The 26,131-nt window shown below is 44.0% G+C and overlaps 2 protein-coding genes across 8 annotated transcripts in view; both read right to left on the bottom strand.

The window, feature by feature from the left end:
• FEZ1 (fasciculation and elongation protein zeta 1) overlaps positions 1-4,553 on the bottom strand; it is a 48,113-nt gene extending 43,560 nt beyond the window's left edge. The window contains exon 1 of one of the 4 annotated variants that reach the window (XM_087706291.1): positions 3,174-4,553. In XM_087706291.1, the coding sequence (XP_087562417.1) occupies positions 3,174-3,181 (8 nt within the window). In that variant the 5' untranslated portion in view covers positions 3,182-4,553. Of the gene's footprint in view, positions 1-2,700; positions 2,722-2,919; positions 3,024-3,145 lie in introns of those variants that run through there. The other 3 variants (XM_087706294.1, XM_014074125.2, XM_087706295.1) reach the window with 3 other exon arrangements.
• A 3,828-nt stretch (positions 4,554-8,381) lies between these two features.
• ELMOD3 (ELMO domain containing 3) lies at positions 8,382-25,898 on the bottom strand. 4 transcript variants are annotated; one of them, XM_087706298.1, is made up of 11 exons: positions 25,790-25,898; positions 24,311-24,388; positions 22,900-22,969; positions 20,172-20,237; positions 18,755-18,846; positions 16,787-16,910; positions 14,436-14,558; positions 13,503-13,633; positions 13,115-13,191; positions 11,242-11,369; positions 8,382-9,683 (listed from the first exon to the last, which is right to left on the bottom strand). In XM_087706298.1, the coding sequence occupies exons 1-11, from the start codon at positions 25,802-25,804 to the stop codon at positions 9,463-9,465; spliced, it is 1,125 nt and encodes a 374-aa protein (XP_087562424.1). In that variant the 5' UTR covers positions 25,805-25,898; the 3' UTR covers positions 8,382-9,462. The 4 variants fall into 4 exon arrangements, with proteins under 4 accessions (XP_087562424.1, XP_087562425.1, XP_087562426.1 ...); XM_087706299.1 differs by having other exon boundaries at positions 25,493-25,893; XM_087706300.1 differs by having other exon boundaries at positions 25,657-25,893.
• Between the last annotated feature and the right edge of the window lie 233 nt (positions 25,899-26,131).

The following is a 26,131-nucleotide window of genomic DNA, read 5'->3' as shown; positions in this document are numbered from 1 at the left end:
CCCCCAGTGACAAGAGGTTAGGAGGATTGGCATGCGCCAAAGTTTACGCTCCCAAATGAAGGGCTGCAGGGATCACTTCCTGGACCTGCAATATTCTCCCTGTCTTCCTTGTTATTGCTGCCTGCTTGCTTATTGGCTCTTTGTTGGCCAATGAATTAAGAACAAAGACTGGAAAGAGGTGACTCATTGAAGGAGAGGAAGAAAGAGTGACACAGAGAAAGTCATCCAAGGACAACACCGTGCCAATTTGCGACAGGACACATTTCCCAACATCCCAATTACAAGATCCTTCACTGATGATCCCGTAGCTTGACCACATGATGCTAGGAATGGAGAAAAGCACATATGGGGGACTCCAACACGCAAACCAAGCCAGGTGTCACAACAGGGGAAGACAGCAAGCAAGACAAATCTCCCGTCTGACTTGCAGAAGTCCCAGACATTCTTTAAAATTGGGGGGGGGGGCAACCGATCAGAACTCCCGAAATGAGAATTCTATGCAGGCTAAGGATTCTAGAAGTTTAAGGCCTCTTCCTCTTCTCTGTCCAGTTGGAAAGGGCTGCTTTGCTGCATCAGCTTTGTGCTAGATGGATTGGCCAGACGGTAGCTCATCACCAAATCAGCTTAAAAGCCAAGATGAACAAGGGCAACAAGAAATATTGTGTTTCGGTAAGTTAGAAGCCTTTGAAAAAACATCTTGGCAAGTGCAAGATGGAAAATAGCAAGCGAGGCACTTAGGTAGTTGCTTCAATCTCTCCAAAAAGAGAGAAGAGCTGCAGCAGCATCAAAAAGGGAAAGAAAAGACATATGTTTTTACATATGCTAATATATAACGTGTCCATGCAAATTTAGAAAGAATGGCTCTGTTATAAACAAAAATACATTATAATATAATGTGATGTAATTGGTCACAGAGGGTAGACTGTAACCAATAAGTCATATATCTGCAGAATCTACCCTAGTAACATGTGACATGGGTACACTCAAAGCCGCTGGCTCTTTCTTCTGACAGCTGTTATTAAAACGGGATTTGAATTGAATAATAGTCCACCCAACATTCTCAAACCAAGAACTCAGCTTTGTACAGCAAGTTTCATGCCATGCACCACCCAGCAGGAGGTCACACTTGCAACTGGGAAAGAACAGAGCCATCCGCTCCCACTGTGATTTAACTTCTCCTGACTTTGAAGAGGGAGCTGAGTTTTAGATCTAGGAACGTGCAGTCAACATTTTAGCGTCTCCAAAACAAAACAAGCAAAGCACAATCTAGAGAGAGCAAAGTACTAGGAAATGGTTAATAGAGGCTTATTAAAGGCTCAGTAAGTGTAACAGGTCTGTCCTTTCCTTTCCTTCCTTTCTTCCTTCTTTTCCTTCCTTCCTTCTTTTCCTTCCTTCCTCCCTCCCTCCCTCATTTCTTTCCTTCCTTCGTTTGTTTCTCTTTCTTTCTTTCTTTCCCTTTCTTTTTCATACAATAACCCCACTAAATATATCACTATTATGCTCATTTTATACAATTAGAGTGGAGAAACAGACATTATGACTTTTGCAATGACTTATTCTTCAGACAGTTCCTTCAATATGCCTGATTTCTAGCTATGAAATGCAAGGCTCAGAGGCCTAGATGGGAAAGCCTCATCATCCATTATCCTTGGACAGATCTGCCAGCAAGTTTGAGAAGATGATGGTGGGGGGAAAGACCCCTCTTTTGCTGAATACAGCAGAACTAGTCTGGCAGTGGTGACCATCAGCCAGCAACAACCTGAGATAGCCGAGATCCAGCATTTTAATGCATAGCATAGCCCAACAACATAGCAACATAGACAGATCTAAACCAGGGGTGCTGATGTGAGTGAGGGTAGCTGAATTTCACTTGGCTGGTGCTCCTAAAAGGCCAGTGAGGGTGTCCTCAATAACCCCTGTCCAAATCATGGGACTTCAGAAGACACTAGTTCCAGATTTTAGTCCTGGCCCAGCTTCTTTGAACTATTACTTCCTGGTATAGTTCACATCACCATGATGGTATTTAAGGAAGGATGACACCAAGAAACTTGCTTTCCTTTACAAGAGGTAGCAACAATCAAAGCCCTGTTTTAATGCTGGTCTTCAAAAATCAAAGAATAAGAAGCAAAACAGCTACAAATCATGGCCTTGTCCCTTTCTCTCCTTGCTTTTGCAGCATCCATCTGCAGAATGCAGACTTCAGCTTCTCCGGCATAATCACTTTAACATCCCTTGTTCTGCCTCACCACTAACCCAACAGGACCTTGCAGGTACATCCACCTGGCTCCTGCAGATCATATTATATACCTGATCCTCCTTCTCAGAGCTTCCCACACAGGTTCAACACACAACACACACACACACACACACACACACACACACTTCACAAGCAGGCATCCCAGCCTCTTCCCAGTCCTGAAATCAGGGACCGATTTCCCACCCATGTCTAATGCCAGAAATCATGAGCCTCTAATGAGGTTACCTCCAAAACCCATCTCAATGCCCCAAGCATCCTCCTCACAGGAGAGCCGTACCCCTGCTCCATACAGCCCCCTAAATAAAAACCCTGGCTGCTCAAATATCGCAGGCCTCATCGCAGAGCCCCCCCCCCCTCCCACCTCTTTGTCTCCGCAAATAACCCTGGTCACATCTCTCCTTCCTTTTCGGTCCAGCCATTCGATGTACGGAGACATTTCCCACCTGTACAAACACACGGCCTGGTATCCCACAGCCCAGCTGTCACTCGAACAAAAGGCGAGCCCTCTCTTCTCCGAGCCATGGAATGCAGGCTTAATCTATAGGCAAAGAGGCCGTTCCCCTATAGATGCCTTCCTCCAAACAGACCAATCTTGTTCCCATGCACAAAGACAGCGCTGTCCTCATCCCAGCATCTCCCCGGTTGCCTAAACATGCACGCACCTGTCAGGAACTCTCAGCATCTCATCCTTCTTTTCTCAGAGGCACAACATTACCCCACCCCGATGACAGGCTGCTGTGGAAGGGTGATAACCTGGGGAGCTGAAAAGGTAGGATCTGCTGGGCCTTTCACAGCAGACAATAGAGGAAAGCACCTTTGAAGCCCTTGTCCAGTAGGTTCTCCCCCCCTTGGTTCTCCTAGCCCATCCCAGCCTCCACAAATACGCACCTGAGCGTGCTGGCAATACTCCGCTCACCTCAGCATCCCATCCGGTAGGCCCCAAGTGATGGAGGGAAGGAAGGAAAACCAATTCGGCTAGAGGAACCGGCCAGCAGCTGCCTGTGCGGGAGGAACACCGCGCGCTGTTCCCTAGTCACTGGACTGCCTCTCCTCTTTGCAGAGAGCCTGAACAAGCCGTGGGCTCAGCCTCCCTCATCAATATGCATTAACTCTCAGACGCGGATGGGTAGCAACGACCCTCTCTCGCTTCCGAGCTGGATGCCAGGCCCCTCCAAGAAGAGGGACAGCCTAACGAGAATCCAGAGACGTGGAGACGAGGTAGGAAATCTGGGAGGTTTGAGGAAGGCAGAAATCTTCGCCCTCCTTTATGCACAGCATGCAAAGCGAAGTGGCAAAGACGACTCCAGCCGTGCCTCTTCAGAAAAGAGCTGCATCATTTGGGGGCCCCCACCCCTCCCACGGATGGAGTCACGCAGATAGAAAGAACTATTTGAAGCAGGGCCCGAGCTAAAGGGTCTATATCTGCTGTCTGACGAGGCTTTTACAGAAGTAGAGGAATGAGCTACAGTATTACGCTGCAGAGGGGGAAAATTGTGTCATGCAGCTGTGTTTTTGTTTCTATTTTTCCTGCAAAAGGAACGTAAATAAGAAAATTGTGGGGCAGATCACCAGGAGCGACCAGTGTGATTCTAGGTATCCTCTTCCCAAGGCAAAAAACGGCTGAAGTCAAGAGACGGGGTTAGAATTTCAAACTTGAACTCTTAATGGCGGATTACTCTGATCTTCGCAAACGTTGCTGCCGTTGGACAAAATTGGGCATTTAAAAAAGGTGCTTCCAAATTCATATTTTGGGGCTGCCACAAACTAGTGGCCCGTCTTCCCTTCCACCCTGCCCAGGGTTGATTTCTAATGTTTCACTGGTTTGCATGATGTTTTCTAGAGGCCCAAGATAACAATAAAAAAATCAAACAAATAAGATGCAGCAGTTCTCAAAATAGCATCTCCACTCAACCCCTCTGCTTGTTTCTCCTAAAACACCCTTTGTGTTATGTCACCGCTTGTTTTTCTGCTAAATCAAGCTTGTCCAAGCAACCTCACATTTCTCCCTCTTCGTTCATTGATGTTTTTCGCAGGCTCAAAATGGGGATTAAGTGTGCTGACTCTCGAAAGAGAGGTTTCACTGGTTTACCAGTTTGAAAACAAGTTTGACTGGTGGTATTTTTGTAATCTTATTCAGGCCCCACAGTCAACAACCTAACAGTATTTAGGATGAGTGCTCCAGTCTCAATATCCTTTGATGACGTCATGGAGGACTTCAAAGGACTTACCTTGAAATTCAAGCCAAAGCAGAAATGCATAGTTTATGAACCAAATACATACACTCCTATTTAAGTCTGCCTAAATATGGATGTCTTTCAATCTCTCTTCCATGGGTTTCCATCATCCAAGAAAAAAACAGACGGACCACTTTTTTCCTGTAGCATCCCATTTGTGAAATATTCTCCTGTGGACCATCTGCCCAATTCTATTACCTTTCCCCATCGTGCAGCTGTATTTTTTTTTTATTGTAGTAGTCATCTTATTGGATTTGATGGTACTTTGGGCTCACCGTGCTTGACCTTCATTTGGTTGAAAGGCAATATTTATAAAGGTAAATAAACGGCAGCAGAGACAGATTAAAACACCTGCAATGGATAGCTACAGTGAAATCTGAATTTGAAAAACAATGCTCACTCCAGAGCAGTGGTCACCAACCAGTGGTCCATGGACCACTGGTAGTCCGCCAGAAAATTTTGGTGGCCCGCAGAAAAATTATTTGCATTTTTATACTGCACTAAATACTATTTTATCTTTTTTTAAAAAAATCAAATTAACAGTCTGTGGGATTTAAAATTATGAATTTAGTGGTTTCTGAGGTCCGAAAGGTTGGTGACCTCCAGAGAACTATTCAGGGTGGAGAACAAAGGCAATATGAAATAGTTCATCAGAAGCCTGAATATTTTCACAACTGCAAAGTGGCATTGTGGGTTAAGTTTGGTTTCTTCTATCAAGCATAAGCCTGCGCTGAGAACGATTGTAAACATAAATGAAACCTTTTGAAAGAACAGCATGAACAGACAGATATCTGAAGAGAACATCTGAGTCCTCTCATTGATCATTCCGCCTCCGCCCCCCAAGCTGTATATAGTATGTGCAGTATACAGGTAATCCTCAACTTATGACAATTGGGACTAGAATTTCTGTTGTCCAGCATGATGGTTGTTAAGTAAATCATGACCAATTTTCCAACTTTTTTGCCAGTTAAGGAAATCACTGCACTCGTTAAATGAATCATGCTGTCATTAAGCAAATCCGGCTTGCCCCATGGACTTTGCTTGCCAGAGGTCGAACGAGGTCGCAAACGATGATCACGTGACCTCATAATCCTGCAACCATCCTCAATACAAGCACTCAGATTCAAAGGCATATTGAACCTAAGTGTCAGGCCCAGTTCTAAGTTTTCAGTGCCATTGTAACTTCGGTCACTAAATGCATGGTTATAAGTCAAGGATTACCTGCACATACATGCCTGTTTCAGCAGCAGTAATGAAGGGATGGACTTGAAGGCATTGGGGGGAGGGAAAGAGTCAAAGATGCAGAAGCAGCTATAATTTCAGAGACGCACTAGAGGTTTGTGCGCAAATAGGCAGGGGGTCCTATTGGCGCTTTCTTTGAAAAATGGATTAGCCTCCATCAGGAACCACGATGAGCCGTTCTGATATTTCAGAGCATTTCACCTGGCCCGACAGGTACAACAGTCCATCAGACGAGCGTTATTTGAAGGACATGTTACTGTCACCACATATCAATCCCACTTTCATCATGGGCAGTGAGCCCAAATGGTTACAGAGTCTTCCTGTGAACACAACTATCAAAAATTAAAAAAAAGAAAGCCTCCATTTATTGCCTCAAGGCTACGTCAGGGCCCTGGGAATGCTAAATCATTTACTCAAAAGTAAACCAGAATGGCAGGCAGTACTGTACTGACATTTCTATCACAATCTTGTCCATATTATACCTGGATGGTTTTTGCTGTACTTACAATACAATAGCAGAGTTGGAAGGGACCTTGGAGGTCTTCTAGTCCAACCCCCTGCCTAGGCAGGAAACCAGTGGTGGGATTCAGCCAGTTCGCACCTATTCAGTTGGTAACTTTCTAAGTAGTTCAGAGAACCGGTTGTTGGAAGAAATCTCCTTTTGTTTTTTTCTACTTTACAGGGCTAATCCTGTAAGGAAAGCAGGAAGGAAACATTCTAGTGTTGTTTCTAGCCTAATTTTTATTGACCTGCTTACAGAAACTGCCTCTCCGGTTAACCCTTATTACATTGTAACAGCTAAGGCGAAGCGCCCATCGACCTGAGTGACCTTGAGTTGGCCACGCCCACACGATCACATGATCACCGAGCCCCACCTACCCAGATGGTCATTAGGGCAGAGAACCAGTTGTTAAATTATTTGAATGTCACCACTGCAGGAAACCCTATACCATTTCATACAAATGGCTATCCAACATCTTCTTAAAGACTTCCAGTGTTGGGGCATTCACAACTTCTGGAGGCAACTTCTGTTCCACTGATTTAATTGTTCTCACTGTCAGAAATTTTCTCCTCAGTTCTAAGTTGCTTCTCTCAAGTAAACATAGGGAGTCCTCAACTTGGGACAATTGAGCCCAAAATTTATGTTGTTAAGTGAGAAATTGAGTTTTGACCCACTATGCGACCTTTTTTTGGCCACATTCGTTAAGTGAATCACTGCAGTTGTTAAATTAAATAACATGGTGGTTAAGTGGATCTGGTTCAAACTCTGGGGCACTTCAACTGTCATAAATGTGAGTCAGTTGCCAAGCATCTGAATAAAAGTCACATGAGCATGGGGATGCTGCAATGGTCATAAGTGTGAAAAACGGTCCTAAGTCACTTTTCTTCAGGGCTGTTGTAACTCCAATCACTAAGTGAACTGTTTGTAAGTTGAGGACTACCTGCATTCATAAGTATAATTGGTCAAAAGGAGGCACCCTTGAATTCAATGGGGCTCCACTGGGGATAGCAGCTCAATCTTAATATTTTACTTATAACTTCCATGTTCTTTAATCAAAGCGTTGGGTGACAATTCAGTCATATTCTGTAATATTTGCATTGTGGTTTGCCTACTGTCTAATGCACCTTACCTTCAGGTTAAAAAGAAATTAGAATCATAGTCACCTTGTGTTACAGATTAGGGGCAAATATAATAGTAAAATAAATAAGATGCTAGACAGAGAGACATAGAGGAAGGTACCTTGGAGGTCTTCTAGCCCAACACTCTACCCAAAGCAGGAGTTCTTATATCATCCCCTAAGGTTGACTCAGCCTTCCATCCTTTCGAGGTGCATAAAATGAGGAGCCAGGTTGCTGGGGTCAACGTGCTGACTCGGTCGACCGCTTAGAGAGGGCTGTAAAGCACTGTAAAGCGGTATATAAGTCTAAGTGCTATTGCTGTTCCAGACAAACGAATAGCAATAGCAATAGCAGTTAGATTTATATACCGCTTCATAGGGCTTCCAGCCCTCTCTAAGCGGTTTACAGAGTCAGCATATTGCCCCCCAACAACAATCCGGGTCCTCATTTTACCCACCTCGGAAGTATGGAAGGCTGAGTCAACCCTGAGCCGGTGAAATTTGAACAGCCGAACTGCAGAACTGCAGTCAGCTGAAGTAGCCTGCAGTGCTGCATTTAACCACTGCGCCACCTCGGCTCAATGTCCAATCTTTTCTTTAAAACCTCCAGCAATGGAGCTCCCACAACTCCAAGCTGTTCCAGTGATCAATTGTTCTGTCAGGAAATTTCTCCTTTGTTTCAAGTAGGATCTCTCTTTAACAAGGTTCTTACCAGTTGCTTCTTGTCCTGCCCTCCAGTGCTTTGGAGAATAAATCAACCCCCTCGTCTCTGTGACAGCCCCTCGAGGAGCAGAAGACAGTTATCATGTCACCCTTAATCCTTCTCTCTGTTAAGATAGACATACCTTGTTCCTTTAACTGTTCCTCATACAGTTTAGTCTCCAGGAACTCTTATCATAGTCTTTGCTCTTCTCTGCACTGTTTCCAGAGTCTCGATATTTTTTTTCTGTAGCCTGGAGGTACTTCAATTCAAAAGTATTAATTTTTGCAGCTAATTTGAGATTAACAGAACAGACACGCAGCCTGGGATTGAAGACAATAATAAGTTTAATGGGGGGGAAGCGGGGAAACACTGTCCCTAAGGCTTGAATTGCACATCACGGTTGCTACACTGAACAAGACATCCGTGTGAATTCTGCATAGCTGAAATGAATCTCCGGGAAGCAGAGAAATGAGTATTTAAAGGCTTATTGGGCAGTAACTTTTGCTGCTTTACGAGACACGTTTGAAAATTTCACATGCAGCAAATCTATTCTTTTTGACGATTATCAAACCCAGAGGCCACTCCAAAACCCAGAGGAGGAGGAGAATGGGAATAAAATAACCTTGGTTTTATCACGCAGCCAGAGGCTAAAAAACAAACAAACCTGATTTGCCTCATTGATGTAAAGTGCTAGATAATCATTCATAAAAGGAAAACAGCTACGGTGTCCTGGCTGGTGATCTCTTTATCATTTTCAACAGCTTTCAATGAGGGTGTCTCCATTGCAGTACACCTAGTAGTGTGCGTTTGTTTATCTTGTTTCAAGCAAAACGCACACCCTGTGGATGGATAAAGTGTCAGGAATAAGCCATCTGGAAATAAATACTTCCCAGATGATAGGATAGAAGACTCGGTTCTTATATGTCAAGGTAAAAGGGTAACCGAAGGGGTGGGGGGGGGGGAAATCTAAGCCTGGAGGTACTGCAACTCAATTTTTTTTAAAAAAATGACATGAGCTCAGATTTCACAATCCGTAACGCATTAATATTTCTTAGCTGGAACACTGGAAGAACATGGTGGGGTGGAGAGGAGTGTAATGCTCTTTCATATATCAGATTTACACTCCCCGCTACAAATTAGTTTTAATGCTACTAACTGGGAGAATCAGATCTTGGTTGGCTGGCTTCACTTTTGAATGAAGCTGTCTGCTTTCTCCCAGGCTCCACCCCAAGAGCTCTGATTGTCCCTTGTGACAGCTGCTCTGCCCTACAACCGAAGTCCTGTATCTCTACTTTAGTAGCGTTTCAAGAGCGTCCACCCTCCTCGTGAGCCTTCCTAGAGGCTGTAAAGCAACCACCTTTGCTGACGGATCCCATACAAGGATCCTCACACCGTTTTGGATCCAGATCAGCTGTCTTGTGCTCTCTCGGCCGCCAGGTCGTCAATGCTAGCAAAATTCAACTCCTCACTGTCAACGGTACCAGAGCTGAAGTTGGGACTGAGAAGATCCAAGCTGAAAGCAGGAGCCTGAAAACTATCATCCCCTCCTGCTGCAGAGCTTCCGTTCATGAATGTCTCCATGTGTCTTAGCAGCTGCTTTGGGTTTCTTTTGGCAAAGGCTTCCAATTCTAGATAGAGCAGAGGGGGGGAAGAAAAACCAGGAAAATTATATCCAATATGAGCCAACATCCAGCATAGAATGAGTACAGGTGGTCCTTGACTTATGAGCACAATTGACCCCCAAATTTCCATTCCAGTTGTTAAGAGAGTTGCACTCCATTTTTTTGCCAGCTGTTAAGCAAATCATTGCAGTTGTTAAGTGAACCATACAGTTCCCCCCCCCCCGGTGAGTTTGTTGTCAGACACCAGCTGGGAAGGTTACAAATGGTGACCCCGTAACTCCAGAATGCTGCAACAGTCGTAAGTATGAAAACCAGTCATAAGTCACTTTTTTCAGCACTGTTGTAACTTCGGTCACTAAGCAAATGGTTGTTAAGTCGAGGACTATGTGTACAGACTTCTGGTTTGCAAGAAAAGCTACTGCTGTACGGGTCTTTCCAATTTAGCATCCTTCTGATATATGAGACTGCAGTCCAATTAATCCTAGCCACAAGGCCAAGCGCTATGAATTTCTGAGTCTGGGATTATTGCTTTCAAGCAAAGGTTGGACAGCCACTGGTCTGGGATGGTTTGAAGATTGCTATCCTAGGTGTGGGGGTTTATGTAGAAGACTTACGAAGTCTTCGACTCTATGATTCTATGATAACAACCGAGAAAGGGTTTTAATTACAACAATTGTGCTTAGTTCAGAAAAAAAAAGTGGAGAAAAGTATATAAGATAAGGCACGTCTTTTGTTTTCCATTTCTGGGTTGGAAGGTGCTGTGGTGCCTCCTGTCAATCTTAGTTTTGACAGTATTGTCCAATGGAGTGTCTGGAGTAGAAATCTAGGAATTAGATGAAAATTCCTTCCCTTTATCCTTCCCAAATTTTCCAATCAGAAGCAACTGTGGCTGGGGAAACATTCAGCAGTCACAGAAAGCAGCAAACTATGGAACGATCAACCCAACAATTATATCTTCGGTCCCAAAGAAGGGAAAATAAATAAATGAACTCTGTGTACCCTTTTAATCACTAAATACAGGCAGACTGGTTAGAAAATTAATTACATCTTACTTAATTAACCACCTAGGCATTCCTAAGTCATGTATCAGCCCTAATATGTGTCTATTCAAACCATAAACCAACATAAGTTATGCAAATGAGACCAATGCTCAAACATTGGCTTGATTTGCCTAATGAACTCCAGATGTGGAATCTGGAGTTGCTTGATGGGAAGTAGTTATAGGTAGTTCTCAAGCTACGACCATAATGGAGCCTGTCCATTGAGGTCGTAAGTCATGACAATCTTAAAGTGGGTCATTCATGTGACCAACAATTTTTTTGAAGCGGCTGTTAAGTGAAACGCTGCGGTTAGCAAAGAAACCTACTGTTTACTGCATCCCTTGTGTTAGGACTCTTTGAGGGTCATTTTCATATCTATGATTGTCTGCCTATTGCAAGAAAAGCCTGTGCCCATTGGGAGTGGAAACCATTATTGCTGAAGCTTTCCATGGAGGAAGGGATTAATATAAGGAGCACACCATGTTAATTCTGTCGATGTTCAGAACAAAACCAGAGCAACCCACCTTTGAGAACAAAGCCAGAATCAGAAATGGTCTTTTGCTGTGTTTTCCAGATGTTGAAAAGCCGCAAAAATATAGCCAGGTACAAATCGTTGAGCACTGCAATGACCTGCTGCCTTCGATTGCATTCTCTGGAAAAGACACATTACAAAATATTTACATCCACCACCGCCTCCCTATCAGTAGGACACACTCCAAAGGCTTAATCTTCCTTCAGCTGTCTGGGTTCTTCCCTCTTTTTCTGAAATATACTATAATAAACCTTTAGAATCGTGATGGCAAACCTGTGGCACGCAGAGCCCTCTTGGTGAGCAGGTGAGCCGTCAGCCCAGCTCAGTTCTGCCACACATATGCGCGCGCATCCCACCAGCCAGCTGGTTTTTTGGGGGGGTGGGGGGTCTTTGCCGCGCATGCGTGGGGAGCGGGGCACATGAGGGAAGTGCAGGTGGGGGGTGGGCACATACAGGGGTTGCACACAAGGTCACGAGGGGGGGAGTCGCACACACAGCGTGGGGGTGCATGTGTGGGAGGGCGCATTGCATTATGGGTGTGTATGTGCGCATGCACTTTCGGTACTCAGCGCCAAAAAGGTTAGCCATCACTGCTTTAGAACGTCCCTTCAGGCCTACTGCTCATAGATGGCGCTGTTCGGCTACGTAAGCATTCACATTTGTTTCACTGTTTTTTAGAGCAGTGTTTTTCAACCTTTTTGTGCAAAGGCACACTTTTTTCATGAAAAAAATTACGAGGCACACCACCATTAGAAAATGTTAAAAAAATTTAACTCTGTGCCTATATTGACTATATATAAAGTGTTTTTCCCATGGCACACCTTACACTATGTCACGGCACACTAGTGTGCCGCGGCACAGTGGTTGAAAAACACTGTTTTAGAGTATTGTGAGTGGAAAACACATAGGCACATATTTATTTTTAAGTGCAGGGAGATTTAAAGGATGTACTTGTACTTTAAACAAATGATAAGAGATCATCCTGCTTTCCTTCGGCCTGTGCGCTGGTTTAAGACTCTTCTTACTGATAATACACTAAATAAGTTCAAATAAATCTCCACCTCTTAGCAAAGAGACTCATTCGAAGATGGCACAGGGAAACTTAAAACAAATCCATTGCCAAAGGAAAAATCCACATTAAACATTATACCTTTACAGCAACATGTGAAAAAGGAAACAGCTTTCAAAACAAATAGCCTGCTCCTAATTTGAAATTACACCAGTGAAGATTCTGCATATCGGTAACTCCTTGACTTACAACAGTTTGTTTAATGACTGTTTAAGGTTGCAACAGTGCTGAAAAAAGTGACTTATGACTGTTTTTCACACTTACGACTGTTGCAGCATCCCTATATTCACATGATCAAAATTCAGATGTTTGACAACCGGTTCCTATTGATGACCACTGCAGTGTCCCAGGGATCACTGTGATCCCCTTTTGCGACCTTCTGACAAGCAAAATCAACGGGGAAGCCAGTTTCACTTAACAACCATGTCACTAACTTAACAAATGCAATGATTCACTTAACAACTGTGGCAAGAAAGGTTGTAAAATTGGGGCAAAGTCATTTAACAAATGTTTAATTTAGCAACATAAATTTTGGGTTCATTTGTGGTCATAATTTGAGGACTACCTGCATTTTAACAACTTAGTGGATGGACCCATGCACTGAAAGCTCACGAAAAGATCCATGACAGTGCCTGATAGGCTGATATAATGTCTGATGTCATTCTATTAAAAACTCTGATTACATACATGTACCATGGCACAGGTATGTCAAGTCACAGCATGGGCATGATGACATCAACATATAATTTGTCCCTTCAACTCCACTGCAGACACCCAAGACCCAGGCTGAGCTCACCTGGAAAGGCGTTCTTCCCTCAAAACTTGAATGACGATACGGGTAATATTGATAGACATCACACAGAAAGGAAAATTCTGGAAAAGAAACAAAAGCTACATTTTTAAAAGTGCCCTGCCTATAACAGACTCAAAAACTCAATTCCTTTGGCTTTACTAAAGATTAAAAAAAAACCAGCGAGCATGTTTCAAATCAGTGTTTATCAAACTTGGCAAGTTTAAGCTGGGTGGATTTCAACTCCCAGAATTCCATCCAGATTCAACTTGCCAAGTTTGAAAAAAAAACATTGCTTTAAACGATCAGCCTGAAAGGTTTTGTTTTCAATATGTACGGAACCACCTCTTTTTAAAAGGAAAATCTGAACACAGAGCAAAATGAGGAAACACACCTGAACCTCATGGTGAGACAGCTTAAAAATTTCTCGAGCTACAGGTAATATCCGGGAATCCATCACAAAATAAAGGGTTTGCATCAATCCCAGCAGCCCTGCTCCACGTAGATCTGTGCCGGGATCCATTCCTTAAGGGGAGAAGATACATAGAGGCTGTCACACCAAGGAATGGTCTTGCATATATTAAGTAAACTTCCGGACAGTAAACTGCTCGGACACTTGAGGCAATGCTGGAATTAAAGTCATAGGATGAAAACTGCATGCTCTTCCTCATGAGCCTGGTAATGAAATACAGCTGCAAAAACTAGACCCAGCAGCAGAAATTGCCTATTAATTATTCTAAAGCAGGGGTGTCAAACTCATGTTGTCACGGCGACGTCATGTGACATATCGGGACTTTTTCCCCCTTCGCTAAACTGGGTGTGGGTATGGCCAGCACCTGACACATCCAGCCTATGGGCTGGGAGTTTGACAGCCCTGTTCTAAAGCTATCAGAGATCAAGAGTTAGTGTGCTATAAGAAAAACAGCTTGCATGTATGTATGGGGTGATTTGGGGGTTGTGTTTAGCTTACAGGGTTTTGTTCAGGTAGGTAGGTAGGTAGGAATTCAGGAAGTTGCAAAACCTGCCTACCTCCCCAGCGGGGAAATTCAAACAGTGCCATTTGGGGGGGAGTAAGAGAGGAAATGAGCAAATCTGCATCCCCCCCACGCTCCTACAAATGCTCTGTTGACTGCACTGACTTTCTTCAAATCTACGTGCTGAAGGGGAAGAAATCAATGTTGTGATGTTGGTGCACAAGAAAAAAGCACAGATCACTTCAAAGGGCCAACAGGGCCATTCTTTGCTCCAATGCCCATGAACGAGTGAAACAAGGCTCCCCCTGTACATATGTGCTCATGCGAAGACTCTTGTTCTACACTCGGCATACCTTGAAATCCAAGATCTTCCCAGTGGGCTCCATAACGGGCACAATCAAACCGGGAGCCAGTTAGTTTCTTGTAAACACTTTGCAAGATCCTCATGTGCACTTTCTCATTATTATCCAAGCCACCTGTACAGGGAAAGGCCCATTAAGTGAGAACAAGACAGTCACTTTCTATGTACACTGAGAGTTTATGCACCAGAGACAAAGTCCTTGTGTGTCCAATCACATTTGGCCAATAAAGAATTCTGTCCTGTCCTATTGTCAGTGTTCCAAATATCATCCAGAATTAAATCAGAGTTCAAGACATAACTTTCAACAAAGTTCCAATTGAATAAGACAGACATGTTGGTACATCTGTGGAAACCCAAATCTGAAAGCTTCCTAGGTTTCCACCCAGTTGAATGTTCATGATCTTGTCCCCACACCCACAAGTCCATCACATGGTCCAATCTTCCTCTGCCACGCTGGCATTTCTACCCATCTAGTTCCGATCAGATGCAGAGGTGCAGAGACAAAGAATGACCTTGATTTTTAGAAAGGAATTTTTTTATTTTGAAAACAAACACATTCTACTCCTTACTATTCCCCCCTCCCAATTCCCCACTAATGAACAGCATAGTAAAGAAAGAGAGAGTGAGTGAGTGGCAGGCCAAAGATCTTAAAAGGAATATAACTGCAGGCCTGACACCTATAGCATTTCATTACTGAACTAGGTAACATCTTCAGACCACTGGTGACGTTACCTAGTGGGTAAAGAAACCTCTGCAATAAAACCACCAAGCTAAGAGAGCACCAAGCTCCATTCAACCCTGAGCTCCATTCAATATTGGCTCCATTCACTTTGTGCTTCCTAAGGCCCAAATAAGGCATCCAGCCTCTCAGCTTAAAGATCTTAGAGATCCCAGAGAGAGTCTGCCTAAACTCTATGACAACAGTTAAAGCAGGCCATGCTGAGTTTACTGTAATAAAATTAGATCAATACCACTTTCTCGGTCTGTGCAGAAATAAGGCAAAGCAACCATTAATTTTATTCATTTAAAAAATGTCTCCTATTTTTCATTAAAAGTAATCCAGAATGAGACTGGAATGAATCAAATCCATAAAACTATACTATAAAGGCCTCAACTTACAACACTTAATTTAGTGACCTGTTGTGGCTCAGCAGGCATTGTTGGAGCTGCCACCAAACTCCGACAGCGAGGGGCCCTGTGAGTCGGCTATGGAGGATGTGGAGGACCCTGGACAAGGTTCCAATTCCGAGCAGAGCGCAGAGAGGCAGGTTGGCCACTAGGAGGCGCCTGAGCCTTGGACCAGTGGGGAGGAGATAAGGGAGAGTGATCTGGACGCCAGTAGTGAGTTGTTCCTGGATGCCCGGCACAGAAGAGCTAATAGGCGTCAAGAACAGTTGTGCAAGTACAGGAGGTAATTGCACTCAGCTGGTGGTCATTAGGCTCCTCTCCAGACTATAAAAAGACTGCTTGTGCATACGCCCCTCTTGCAAAAGTCAACGCATTGACTAAAAGTTGGAGAACTTTTGTAACTAGCTTGGCAGGCTGGATTGCTGCCAAGGCTTGTGTGAGTTCTGCCAAGGTCCTTATCTGTTTGTTATGCTTGACTTTCAGCCACCGAGGTTTTGGTTTCTTGCTAATAAAGTACATTCCAGTTAAGCTTGTCTCGGCATTCGTTACTGGACGGAGGAGGGGGTCAGAACAGTGACCATTCACAACTACAACAGCACTGAAAAAGGTAGCTTTTGAGTTATGACCTTTGCAGCATCCCCATGATCACGTGATCAAAATTCAGAGGCTTGGCAAGTGGTTCAAAGGTCACGTGATCCCCTTTTGCGACCTGCTGGCAAGCCAAGTCAATGAGGAAGCCCGATTCATTTTAACAACTGGGTTACTAATTTATCAACTTTAGTGATTCACTTAACAACTGTTGCAAGAAAAGTCATAAAATCGGGCTAAACTCACTTAACAAATGTCGCACTTAACAACAGAAATTTTGGGCTCAGTTGTGGTTGTAAGTCAAGGACTACCTGTGCTGAAAAGTGAAAGAAATTGGGATGAGAAGACTTAAGGGTCCCAAGGGCCCTACCATTGCATTAGCCAGAGCAGACAGCAAGGCCTTGGCAAACTTTCCTAGTGGCCCCTGAACTTAAACTCCTCGACTAGAGACAGTAAGGAAGTTGCTGTGAAACTGTTGCTGGCTAATTATTAATTACTAATTACTAATTACTGATTACCGATTACCAATTATCAATTATTCATTATTGATTATTGATTATCAATTATTAATTATTAAGCAGAGCCGCTGGGGAGATGCTTGCATTCATTTTCAGAGGCAATACTCACACTGGGCAATGGCCAGAGCCAAGTCTCTCTCGCTCTGCAGCTGCTGATGAAGACGAGGAGGCCCAAAAAGGAAATGGGCCATGGCAGACAGGCCTCTTCTTTGGATGGTTGGCCGAATCTTTTTCTGGAAGAAGGAAAAGTTAGAAGAAAGGCAGGTGCTGAGAAACCTATTCCTGCAGGGAGAGCAGCAATCCCACGGCATCCCTCTCAAGTGGCAGAGACTCTGGTAAGGGAGACGGTCGGCATAAAGTTTAATAAATGAACAGACCGTAAAGAAGAACTGCTATTGTCCCTGAACAAGTAGGGCTTCTTTTGAGAGGTGTTATTATCAGAGATAGACAGGCTCCGAAAGGGGCTTATGTTGCACAAATGCACTCTCAGGTTCAGCTTATGGTCACTCCAGAGGTGGGTTCCTACCAGTTCGCACCTATTCGGTAGAACCGGTTCGTCAAATCTACCGAACCGGTTAGAAGAGGTTCCACCAGTGGACCCGGAAAGCAGGCCACACCTACAGAAGAGGTTCCAAAAATTTTTGAAACCCACCACTGGTCCTTGGATATGATTATTCTACACTATCATGCTCATATTTATAAAACTCAGTGCCTCTGTGAAAGGTAAGGATGACTACTGCGTTTGTGGTGCAATGAGAACATTGTGTGTGTTGAAGTTGTTTTAACGCAAACCAAAGATGCCTTTTAAAAAAGAAGTTTACATCATATTCTTATGCATGCCAGTGCTGTGTATGAGGTAATTTAAGGTGGTTCTGACAAGTGTCGTCGGCATCTTCATATCCGGTCACATGGGCGGCAAGCGACTCCCATCCGGTCACATGGGCAGCAAGCCACTCCCACAAAGGAGGCCACACCCACAGAGTAGGTTTGAACAATTTTTGAAACCCACCGCTGGGTCACTCCCTCACATTCTCACAGGTCTGGAAAATGACCGCATTCAATCCCAAATCAACTGAACACTGAGGCACAAGCGGTTCTTTAAAATGCACAGAGACCCAGAGCATTTAAAATAATAGCAAACTTTTACAGATATATTTTGGCTCTTACACACACACACACACACGTTGACACCCAGCGCCCGCTACTAGGCTCCCAGGCACCAGCTGGAGGTGGTGCCAAATCTGGGATCCAAAAACGACCCCAAAGGCTGGGCAGGCTTCAAGACCTCTCTTTCTCCCCCAGAATTGGTGGGGAGGGGTTTCCCCATGCAGGCCAACTCCTTTGTTGGTGAGACTTGGGGAGGGGCTTGCCATGTTCTCAGGCCCAACTTCTGTCCTTTGGTTCCCCTAAAGGGTCCTTTCCCTGAGGGAACTTTTCCTGGCTTTCTCCACCCTGCTTAAACGCCTTCGGCACTTTTAAGCAGGGTGGCTTTGGCCTAGTAGTCTCACACTTGCAGCTCCTTCTACAGGCTATGTCACTTTGGGTCCTGGCCAGTGGTGGGATTCAGCCGGTTCACACCTATTCGGGAGAACCGGTTGGTAACTTTCTAAGCAGTTCGGAGAACCGGTTGTTGGAAGAAATCTTTTGTTTTTTCCCACTTTACAGGGCTGTTAAGGAAGGCAGGAAGGAAACATTCTGGTGTTGTTTCTAGCCTAATCTTTATTGCCCTGCTTACAGAAACTGCCTCTCCAGTTAACCCTTATTACCATTGTAACAACTAAGGTGAAGTGCCCATCGACTTGAGTGACATTGGCTTGGCCATGCCCACATGATCACATGACCACCGAGCCCCGCCTGCCCAGCTGGACATTAGGGCAGAGAACTGGTTGGTAAATTATTTGAATCCCACCACTGGTCCTGGCTGAGGTAGACACCTCCATCCACACATTACAAAACTATTTCAAGTCGTATGAACATATTCACTGCTGCCCTGAGGACCACATAGGAACCATCTTTGGTCCCTAAAATATTTTAAGGAGGAGGACTGCTACACCCATCCTAGATGGTGCGTACCTACCCTACAGTCAGAGAGGTCTGCTGTTTGGAAATACTGCAGTGCCTCATTGAAAGAGATCAAAGGTATCGGGCCAAGAGGTTTCTCCACAAGGCCTGCAAGCAAAGAGAAAAAAAAAGAAAGGAAGAGGATCTGTTCCTTCCAGTAGAAGAACAAAGCATCTTAAGGTATTGATGGGAGAAAAGATTAGCCACTAAGTTAAAACTACAGTATTTGAATTTTCCAAAAGGGTCTCTCAAAATTGGAAGAGTTCATGATACAGACAAGTAATTCTTGGCTCATGAACGCAATTGGGATCAGAATTTCCACTGCTGATGGCTAAAATATCAGCGTATCTCAAGGATCATTCAGATGAGAAATATAAGCTGGAATGGAGAAGATGGATTGATTACATTCAAAATAAATATGGGACTAAGAAACTCCAGATAGCTTATGAATGAACGAGCAAGGAATGTCACAATTTACCTAAAGTTAGCTTTACAAAAGGGGAGTTAAAGTATAAGCGAGGGATAATGCTCGCTTATACTTTAGTTAGTTAGTTTATTTTAGTATATGGTTGCTAAATGTTTATACCCTGTATTTGCTCTGGGAGGTTGTGGGAGAGGCGGGAGGGGTTATGGGCTCGGGGGGGGGAGGGAAGGTATATAATTGTAAAACTCTTTAAAACTTTTAATTAAAAAAAAAAAGAATTTCCACTGCTGAGCAGTGAGTGATGCCCAATTTTATGACCTTTTTTTGCCAAGGTTGTTAAGCAAATCACTGCAGTTATTAAGTGAATCACAAGGTCGTTAAGCAAATCTGGTTTCCGGCATGCAATGCCCTTTGACACGGCGTGTCAGAAGCTGGCAGGAAAGGTCACAAATGGGGATCGTGTGACCCCATAAGGCTGCAACCATTGTAAACTCATGCTTGTTGCCAAATGCTTGAAATTTTGATCACGTGACCCTAGGGAGGCTTCAATGGTTGTGAGGATCCGCCGTAAGTCAATTTTTTCAGTGCCACTGTAATTTTGAAAGGTGGCTAAACAAAAGATTTCTAAGTTGAGGACTACCTGCATAATTCAAAACACACATAAAGTGTTGAGTGGGAAACCTTAATTGTCTCTATACACCTAAACACACCTAAACGTTCTTTTTATACCATCATTTTTAAAACATAACTTTGTTTACATTTTTTAAAAATCCTTATTATGCTTATTGCCTTGTTTAGGGATGGTTTTCTTGTTGAGGATCCTTTTTCTACTCCACCCTGCACCCCTTTCCAGACTGAGCAATATCAAAATAAAATAAGTCTGTAAGACAAACTGGTAGGCTTTGTATTATGTGAGGTCATCCATAATGGTAGCATTATGGCGGGTATCACAATTAAAATTCAACTCAGAGCATATCCCAATATGGAATAAAATGATAATTTTCCATACCTCCTGGATGGATGCTTGTTATGTTGTCCCATTCTTCACGGGCTCGTAACACCTCCTCCGAAATATCTGTAGCAAGGAAAAAATAAGATGACAGACTAGAACTTGAGAGACCGCCTGCTGCCAATTACCTCCCAAAGACCCGTTAGATCACACAGGGCAGGCCTCCTCCGGGTTCCGTCTACCAGCCAATGTCATCTGGCTACTACCCGGGGGAGGGCCTTCTCTGTGGCAGCTCCGGCCCTTTGGAACGAACTCCCCGCAGAGTTCCAGACCCTCACCTCTCTCCAGGCCTTCTGAAAAGCCTTTAAAACCTGGCTGTGTCGGCAGACCTGGGGTTGATGAGTTCCCTTCCCCTCTCGATTCGTGTGGCTGTTGGTTGTTTTTAAATGCCTTGTATTTGTAGTTTTTGTGTTTTTCCCTTCCCCTCCTTGGGTTTGTGTGCCGCCCTGAGTCCCTGCAGGGAATAGGGCGGCATATAAATAAAATGAAACCTAAACTTAAACCTAGAACCACATGCTCCAGAATCTCTTCCAAAGAAGCTCATTTAAGAGGCATGAAAGATAATTCCATTTCTTTTAAAGAAATAGTCGAGGTGTGACTATACAAAGGAATGCATGTACTTCTATAATTGTCTGGTTTGGTACAGCAACCAAACAGACAGGTATGGACATCAATGGAAAGTTAAGTTGGAGAATGAACAACTTCATCCAGCCTGTCTTCCATAGAAGACCTGTATGTTGTGTGGGTCAGAAGGAGGGCTGAGAAAATATCTACAGACCAGTGGTGGGTTTCAAAAATTATTCAAACCTACTCTGTGGGTGTGGCCTCCTTTGTGGGAGTGGCTTGCCGCCCACGTGACCGGATGGGAGTGGCTTGTCACCCATGTGACCGGATATGAAGATGCCGACGACACTTGTCAGAACCACCTTAAATTACCTCACACACAGCACTGGCCTGCATAAGAATATGATGTAAACTTGTTTTTTAAAAGGCATCTTTGGTTTGCGTTAAAACAACTTCAACACACGCAATGTTCTGATTGCACCACAAACGCAGTAGTCATCCTTACCTTTCACAGAGGCACTGAGTTTTATAAATATGAGCATGATAGTGTAGAATAATCATATCCAAGGACCAGTGGTGGGTTTCAAAAATTTTGGAACCTCTTCTGTAGGTGTGGCCTGCTTTCCGGGTCCACTGGTGGAACCTCTTCTAACCGGTTCGGTAGATTTGACAAACCGGTTCTACCGAATAGGTGCGAACTGGTAGGAACCCACCTCTGCTACAGACGCCTCACATCCTGGAGGGGTCTATAGATAAACTGTTTCCACTCCTCCCCTTGGGATGGCGATATAGGGCCTTGCATGCCAAAACAATTAGACACAAAGGCAGTTCCCCCCTCCCCCATGCCATCACTCTGCTGAACATTCAATTTGCTCAGTGCTGCTTAATATCTGTTACCCCATGTAATGTGGCTGAAATATTATTATTGTTGTTGTTATTATTAATCTGCTTTTGTACCAGAGACAAGTTCCTTGTATGTTTAATTAAATTGGCCAAATAAAGTATTCGATTCAATTCAGATCCAGGCACTATACAGCAGCTCCATTTTAATCTTCCAAATGGGAAACTGTAGAGGTGGACTCTAAAACAGAAAGCATCTGAAACTGACAGGTAGAAATAATGCTAACTATGAAAACCCTAAACTTTCCCTGCAGGAAGATAAATAGCTACTGCTGGGCAGGTGGAGTGAGGGATTGTAAGAGTGGCTTGGAAACTGTCAGAGAACGTCGACGATAACAACAAGCAGTAGCAATGAAGCAGCCATGGTTTTCCCCAAATTTCATTCCCTCAGGAGTCATGGGTCCCAGATTTAGGGCACATTCTGCAACTTAGCCCATTTGAGATACTTTGGTTCAACGATTGTGACCCTACGATGCGCCGTTTTGCCTAGCTAAAGGTCATGACAATGAGAGTTTTAACAGTATACAGATTTGTATGCCTTAAACAGTTAGAATCCACCGCTTTATAATTAATGTCATTTTTAAGAACACCATAAGAACCATAACTCTTCCTGTCAGCCAATCGCAATTCAACCGTTACTGACTTTCAGGCAGAATTTAAAGGAACATCTGCCCCTAGACACAGTTATAAATGAGAAGCAGATGAAGCTACTTAAATTTCTGGGAGATCTAATACCGTCATCTCACGGACTTCAAAGGCGTATGATCCTGCCACAGTTCCTTTAGAAGTAGAGTACAAAACAGCTTCAAGCTTGAAAAGATGTTTGAAGCACGATTTACATGCAGAATTCACAACCTTATTTCCGGTAAGGATGGAACGAGTCCTTTTGAAAGTGAAATCTTTTGCAAGTCCCTGCTCTTCCGTATTTCACATCATCCAAAATGCAACAGAATCCAAGGAGCAATAACTAAAATTCCTCCTGAAATTCATGGAGCTGAATGTCAATAGTCTCCCACTGAGATCTGGCTCTTTAACCTGGGCCTTGTATTAGGATAGTTGGGGGTTCTTGTTGGATATGTTTGGTCATGCGGATATTCTTAGCAAAACTCACCATCTCTTCTTCTTCTTCTTTATTCCTTTTCTTTTTATACCCGTTATTAATTTTCCACTTTGTTTTGCTTTTATTTATACATAATACAGAATTAGTTTGGAGTTGGACAGTGCCTAAACTGAATAAATTAAACCAAATTAATTGGGTCTTTACCTGGTTCCTTAAAATCACTGGGTGTTGCTGATAGAGACTGCAGCAGTCCATTCTGTTTCAATGCAGAAATCTGAAACAGAGAGAGATGAGGATTCTAAGGCACAAAGCAGGAAGTTGTCGGGCGCGAAGAATCAGGACTACACATTAAATTCCAGTAAGCTGATTTATTGTTCATGCTTATATTCCAGAATCTAGCCAAATTCAGCATGAAATTGGTGCTAATAGAGTTAACAGAATTCAAGAAGGATTGGACTTAAATTGCTTGCAGGAATGTAAGGACTCCAGGCTGATTCCTCTCTTGATTACATCCCCAGGCTCTGCCTCTCCTTATCTTCTAAATGTGAAGAACCCATGGGCAACCTTTTCATAACTTATCTGCAAGGCCTTTCCGAGGCCAATATCTCACAAAGTGATTTTGTGTCACTGCTTCAGACCTTGTAACACCGCAACTTTTTCTGTCAATGCACATTTTTAGTAAGAACTAAAAAGTCACAAAGAACACATAATCTGTTCCTCAGATTAACCTGTTTGTTACTATAATCACCCAGTGTGCTTAATACAAGGTTAACTACAGTTTACTCAATTAACCCGATTTTCTGATTTCACCCACCAAACTAAACAAGTGTTTCTCAGCCTTGGTATTTTAAGATGGGTGGACTTCAACTCCCAGAATTCCTCAGCTGGCATGAAATCAAACATGCAGCGTCAAAATTTCAGCAGGGGGGTGTATATGGGGAAGCCCAAACTATGGGTAAAGATACATACTGTCATATTAAAAGGTCATTTATAATAAACAAAAATATAAACCTGATGAAATTATGTTTCCGTCAGGGAGGATTAAAAACTGGAGATATGGGTTAAGAAATAGGAGCTGTTTGGCTCAAGTCCCTAGCAGCTAATATCTGTACCCTGGAGAAAGGAAGTGGAACAGTTTCCTCTTTTAAAGAAACACGCAGACAAAAAAAAAGCTGATTTCCTTTCTTTCCACAATGTTACATTGAACAAAAGAGTCAGTTTCAGATTTGGTAACTGATTCCTAATCCGTTTCCCCCCCCCCCCCGTGTTTTAGAGATTGATATGAGTCAAATAAGATTATGGGACACTTCTCAACTCTATTTCTTACTGTCATTCATGCAAGAGAAATTGGGTCACATTTGCATAATATTTGGATTTAAGAAAAGACTGCATACGTGTCTGTGAACTGTGGTTAAATTCTGAGAAACTTGAATGCAAGTTGATTCTCGTAATAGAGTGTAAAGTCTGCTCAAACATTGGTTGGGGGGAGCATTTCCCCATAATGTTTCCTAAACTTATGTCCTCCACCTGCAGTCAGCTACACCCCCAAAGATCGTAGCCAGCAGGAGTACTGTATTAGGAAAGACAGTTAGAACTTAGTGACCAGTATACTCACATGCACAGCTTTGTAAACTGGATAAGTAATTGTTTGTGTTTCACGCTGGCAGTTGTTTGTGCTGCACTGTTTCATCCCCTAATGGAAACAATGAAATCAGAGTCACCAGGGAAAGCACGATCATGTCTCAAATCCCAAAGGTGCTTTTCCTTCTGCAAAGGAATAAGAAATTCAGCTACATGGTACACAGAATTGCCTGCCTCAATTGCAACTGAGCAATCCATTTTTCCCCATAATTACGGAAGGTATGATTCCAGAATTACTGCTATATAAAACTGCATATGCATTCCATATCTCTTTCCAATTTTTATGGAATATTCCATATTCCTTCCAACAAGGGTTTGCACCAACCTCTCATGCCCTTTTCATAGTGGTACGGGACAAAGGGACAAAAACACCACGACCTCAACTGCATCCTGATTCAGGTGCCCGGAGGGCACAGAGAACACCCCCACCCACCCCACCCACCCCCTCCCCGGCAGTGGCCTCAAACAGCTCTCAGAGCATGTTAATGACCAGATGACTGCAAAGATATGCAATCCTTCCATCCATCCCCACCATTATCCTATCAGAACCTATCCTTCCATCTCCCAGAACTGATGAAGCTTCTTGGGTAAGAAGCGAAATGTTTTCTTCCTCCTCCTCTTCTTCTTCATCAAGGAAAATACAGTCCACTTGTCTTTTGAAGAAAAAAGAACCTTTGAAACAACGACTGTCTGGGTGAGGCAGGACCCCAAGTTCTAATTTGGAAATGCATTATCTCATTTGAAGATTCTTGGGGGGGTGGGGGGGTGGGATTTGCAAAAATGGAGCAGCTGCAGCTTTCCACGCCCACATTCACTGCCACTTCCAATTGCTCTGGTTGGAAGGTCCTAAGAGGGAACTCCACAACTGGCTTGGGGAACCTGTCCAGGTGGCCAGGATGTCCCTTGAGTTGTGAGGCATCTAAATTTACAGCCTGGAGGCAAACAGCTGTTTGCTGCTATACTAACAAAAGGCCAGAAGGGATTAAGAGGGGAAGCAAAGGTGCCAGGGATGAATGGATGTTGGTAGCCCAGCTTGGTCACTGGTGGAAGCAGCTTTCCAGGTGAAGAAAAGGCAACCTGGGATTTGAACCCTCCCTGCAAACCCCCTCCCACTTCCTTCTCTAGGCCCACAATTATGTTTTGGAAAAAGACTCACCTTTTATAGTTCCTTCTACAAAGCCATCTGATCACGACAGAGTCCACCCCCCCCCAAATAAAAACACCATTCCCACGACCTCCTGTCCTAGAGGGGCTTTCTTTCTGCCCTCTCTCAACAACCCCCAACTCACTAACTCTTGCCCCTAAATCTTTTCGCCGCACCTGCCAACTGCCCAGGCTCTCTTCCTCCCCGTGCACGCATCTGCAGACACGTGTCAACAGGTTCCCACGTTCCCCGGCCCCGTTGCTCTTCCCACGGTTCTGCCCAGAGCCCCCTGCTGCCCTCGTCACGCACCCACGGAGGTGTCATTCCTGAACAGCTGGACCGAACCCGGGTTTTAAGTCCGCCGTTTTTCCTCCAATCTGGGTTCTGTTGCTAACATTCCCTCCCCCGCTCGTAACGCCCACAGGAGCAAAAAAGCGCAGGCGCGCCGCTTGGCATGCTGGGAAGCGTAGTCCGAGCTTATTTGGGAACTGGGAGGCTCGCTCCGTGCTCTGCTTGGTGGCAAAGGCACCACTCGGAAAGAGGATAAATGAAATAACGCAAGGGGCTGTGGCATGGGGATCATGCAAGAGGTTTAAGCGGGTTTGCATCGAAGCGATTCCCATTTCCTGAGGCCAAACCTCGTCTTTTAAT

The sequence above is a fragment of the Thamnophis sirtalis genome, unplaced genomic scaffold (assembly GCF_051295495.1).
Source record: "Thamnophis sirtalis isolate CommonGarterSnake01/CBP01778 unplaced genomic scaffold, rThaSir2_p1.2 scaffold_2, whole genome shotgun sequence".
NCBI classification, from domain to species: domain Eukaryota; kingdom Metazoa; phylum Chordata; class Lepidosauria; order Squamata; family Natricidae; genus Thamnophis; species Thamnophis sirtalis.
The sequence above is the reverse complement of the archived record's forward strand: the minus strand, read 5'-3'. Positions and strand labels throughout refer to the sequence as shown.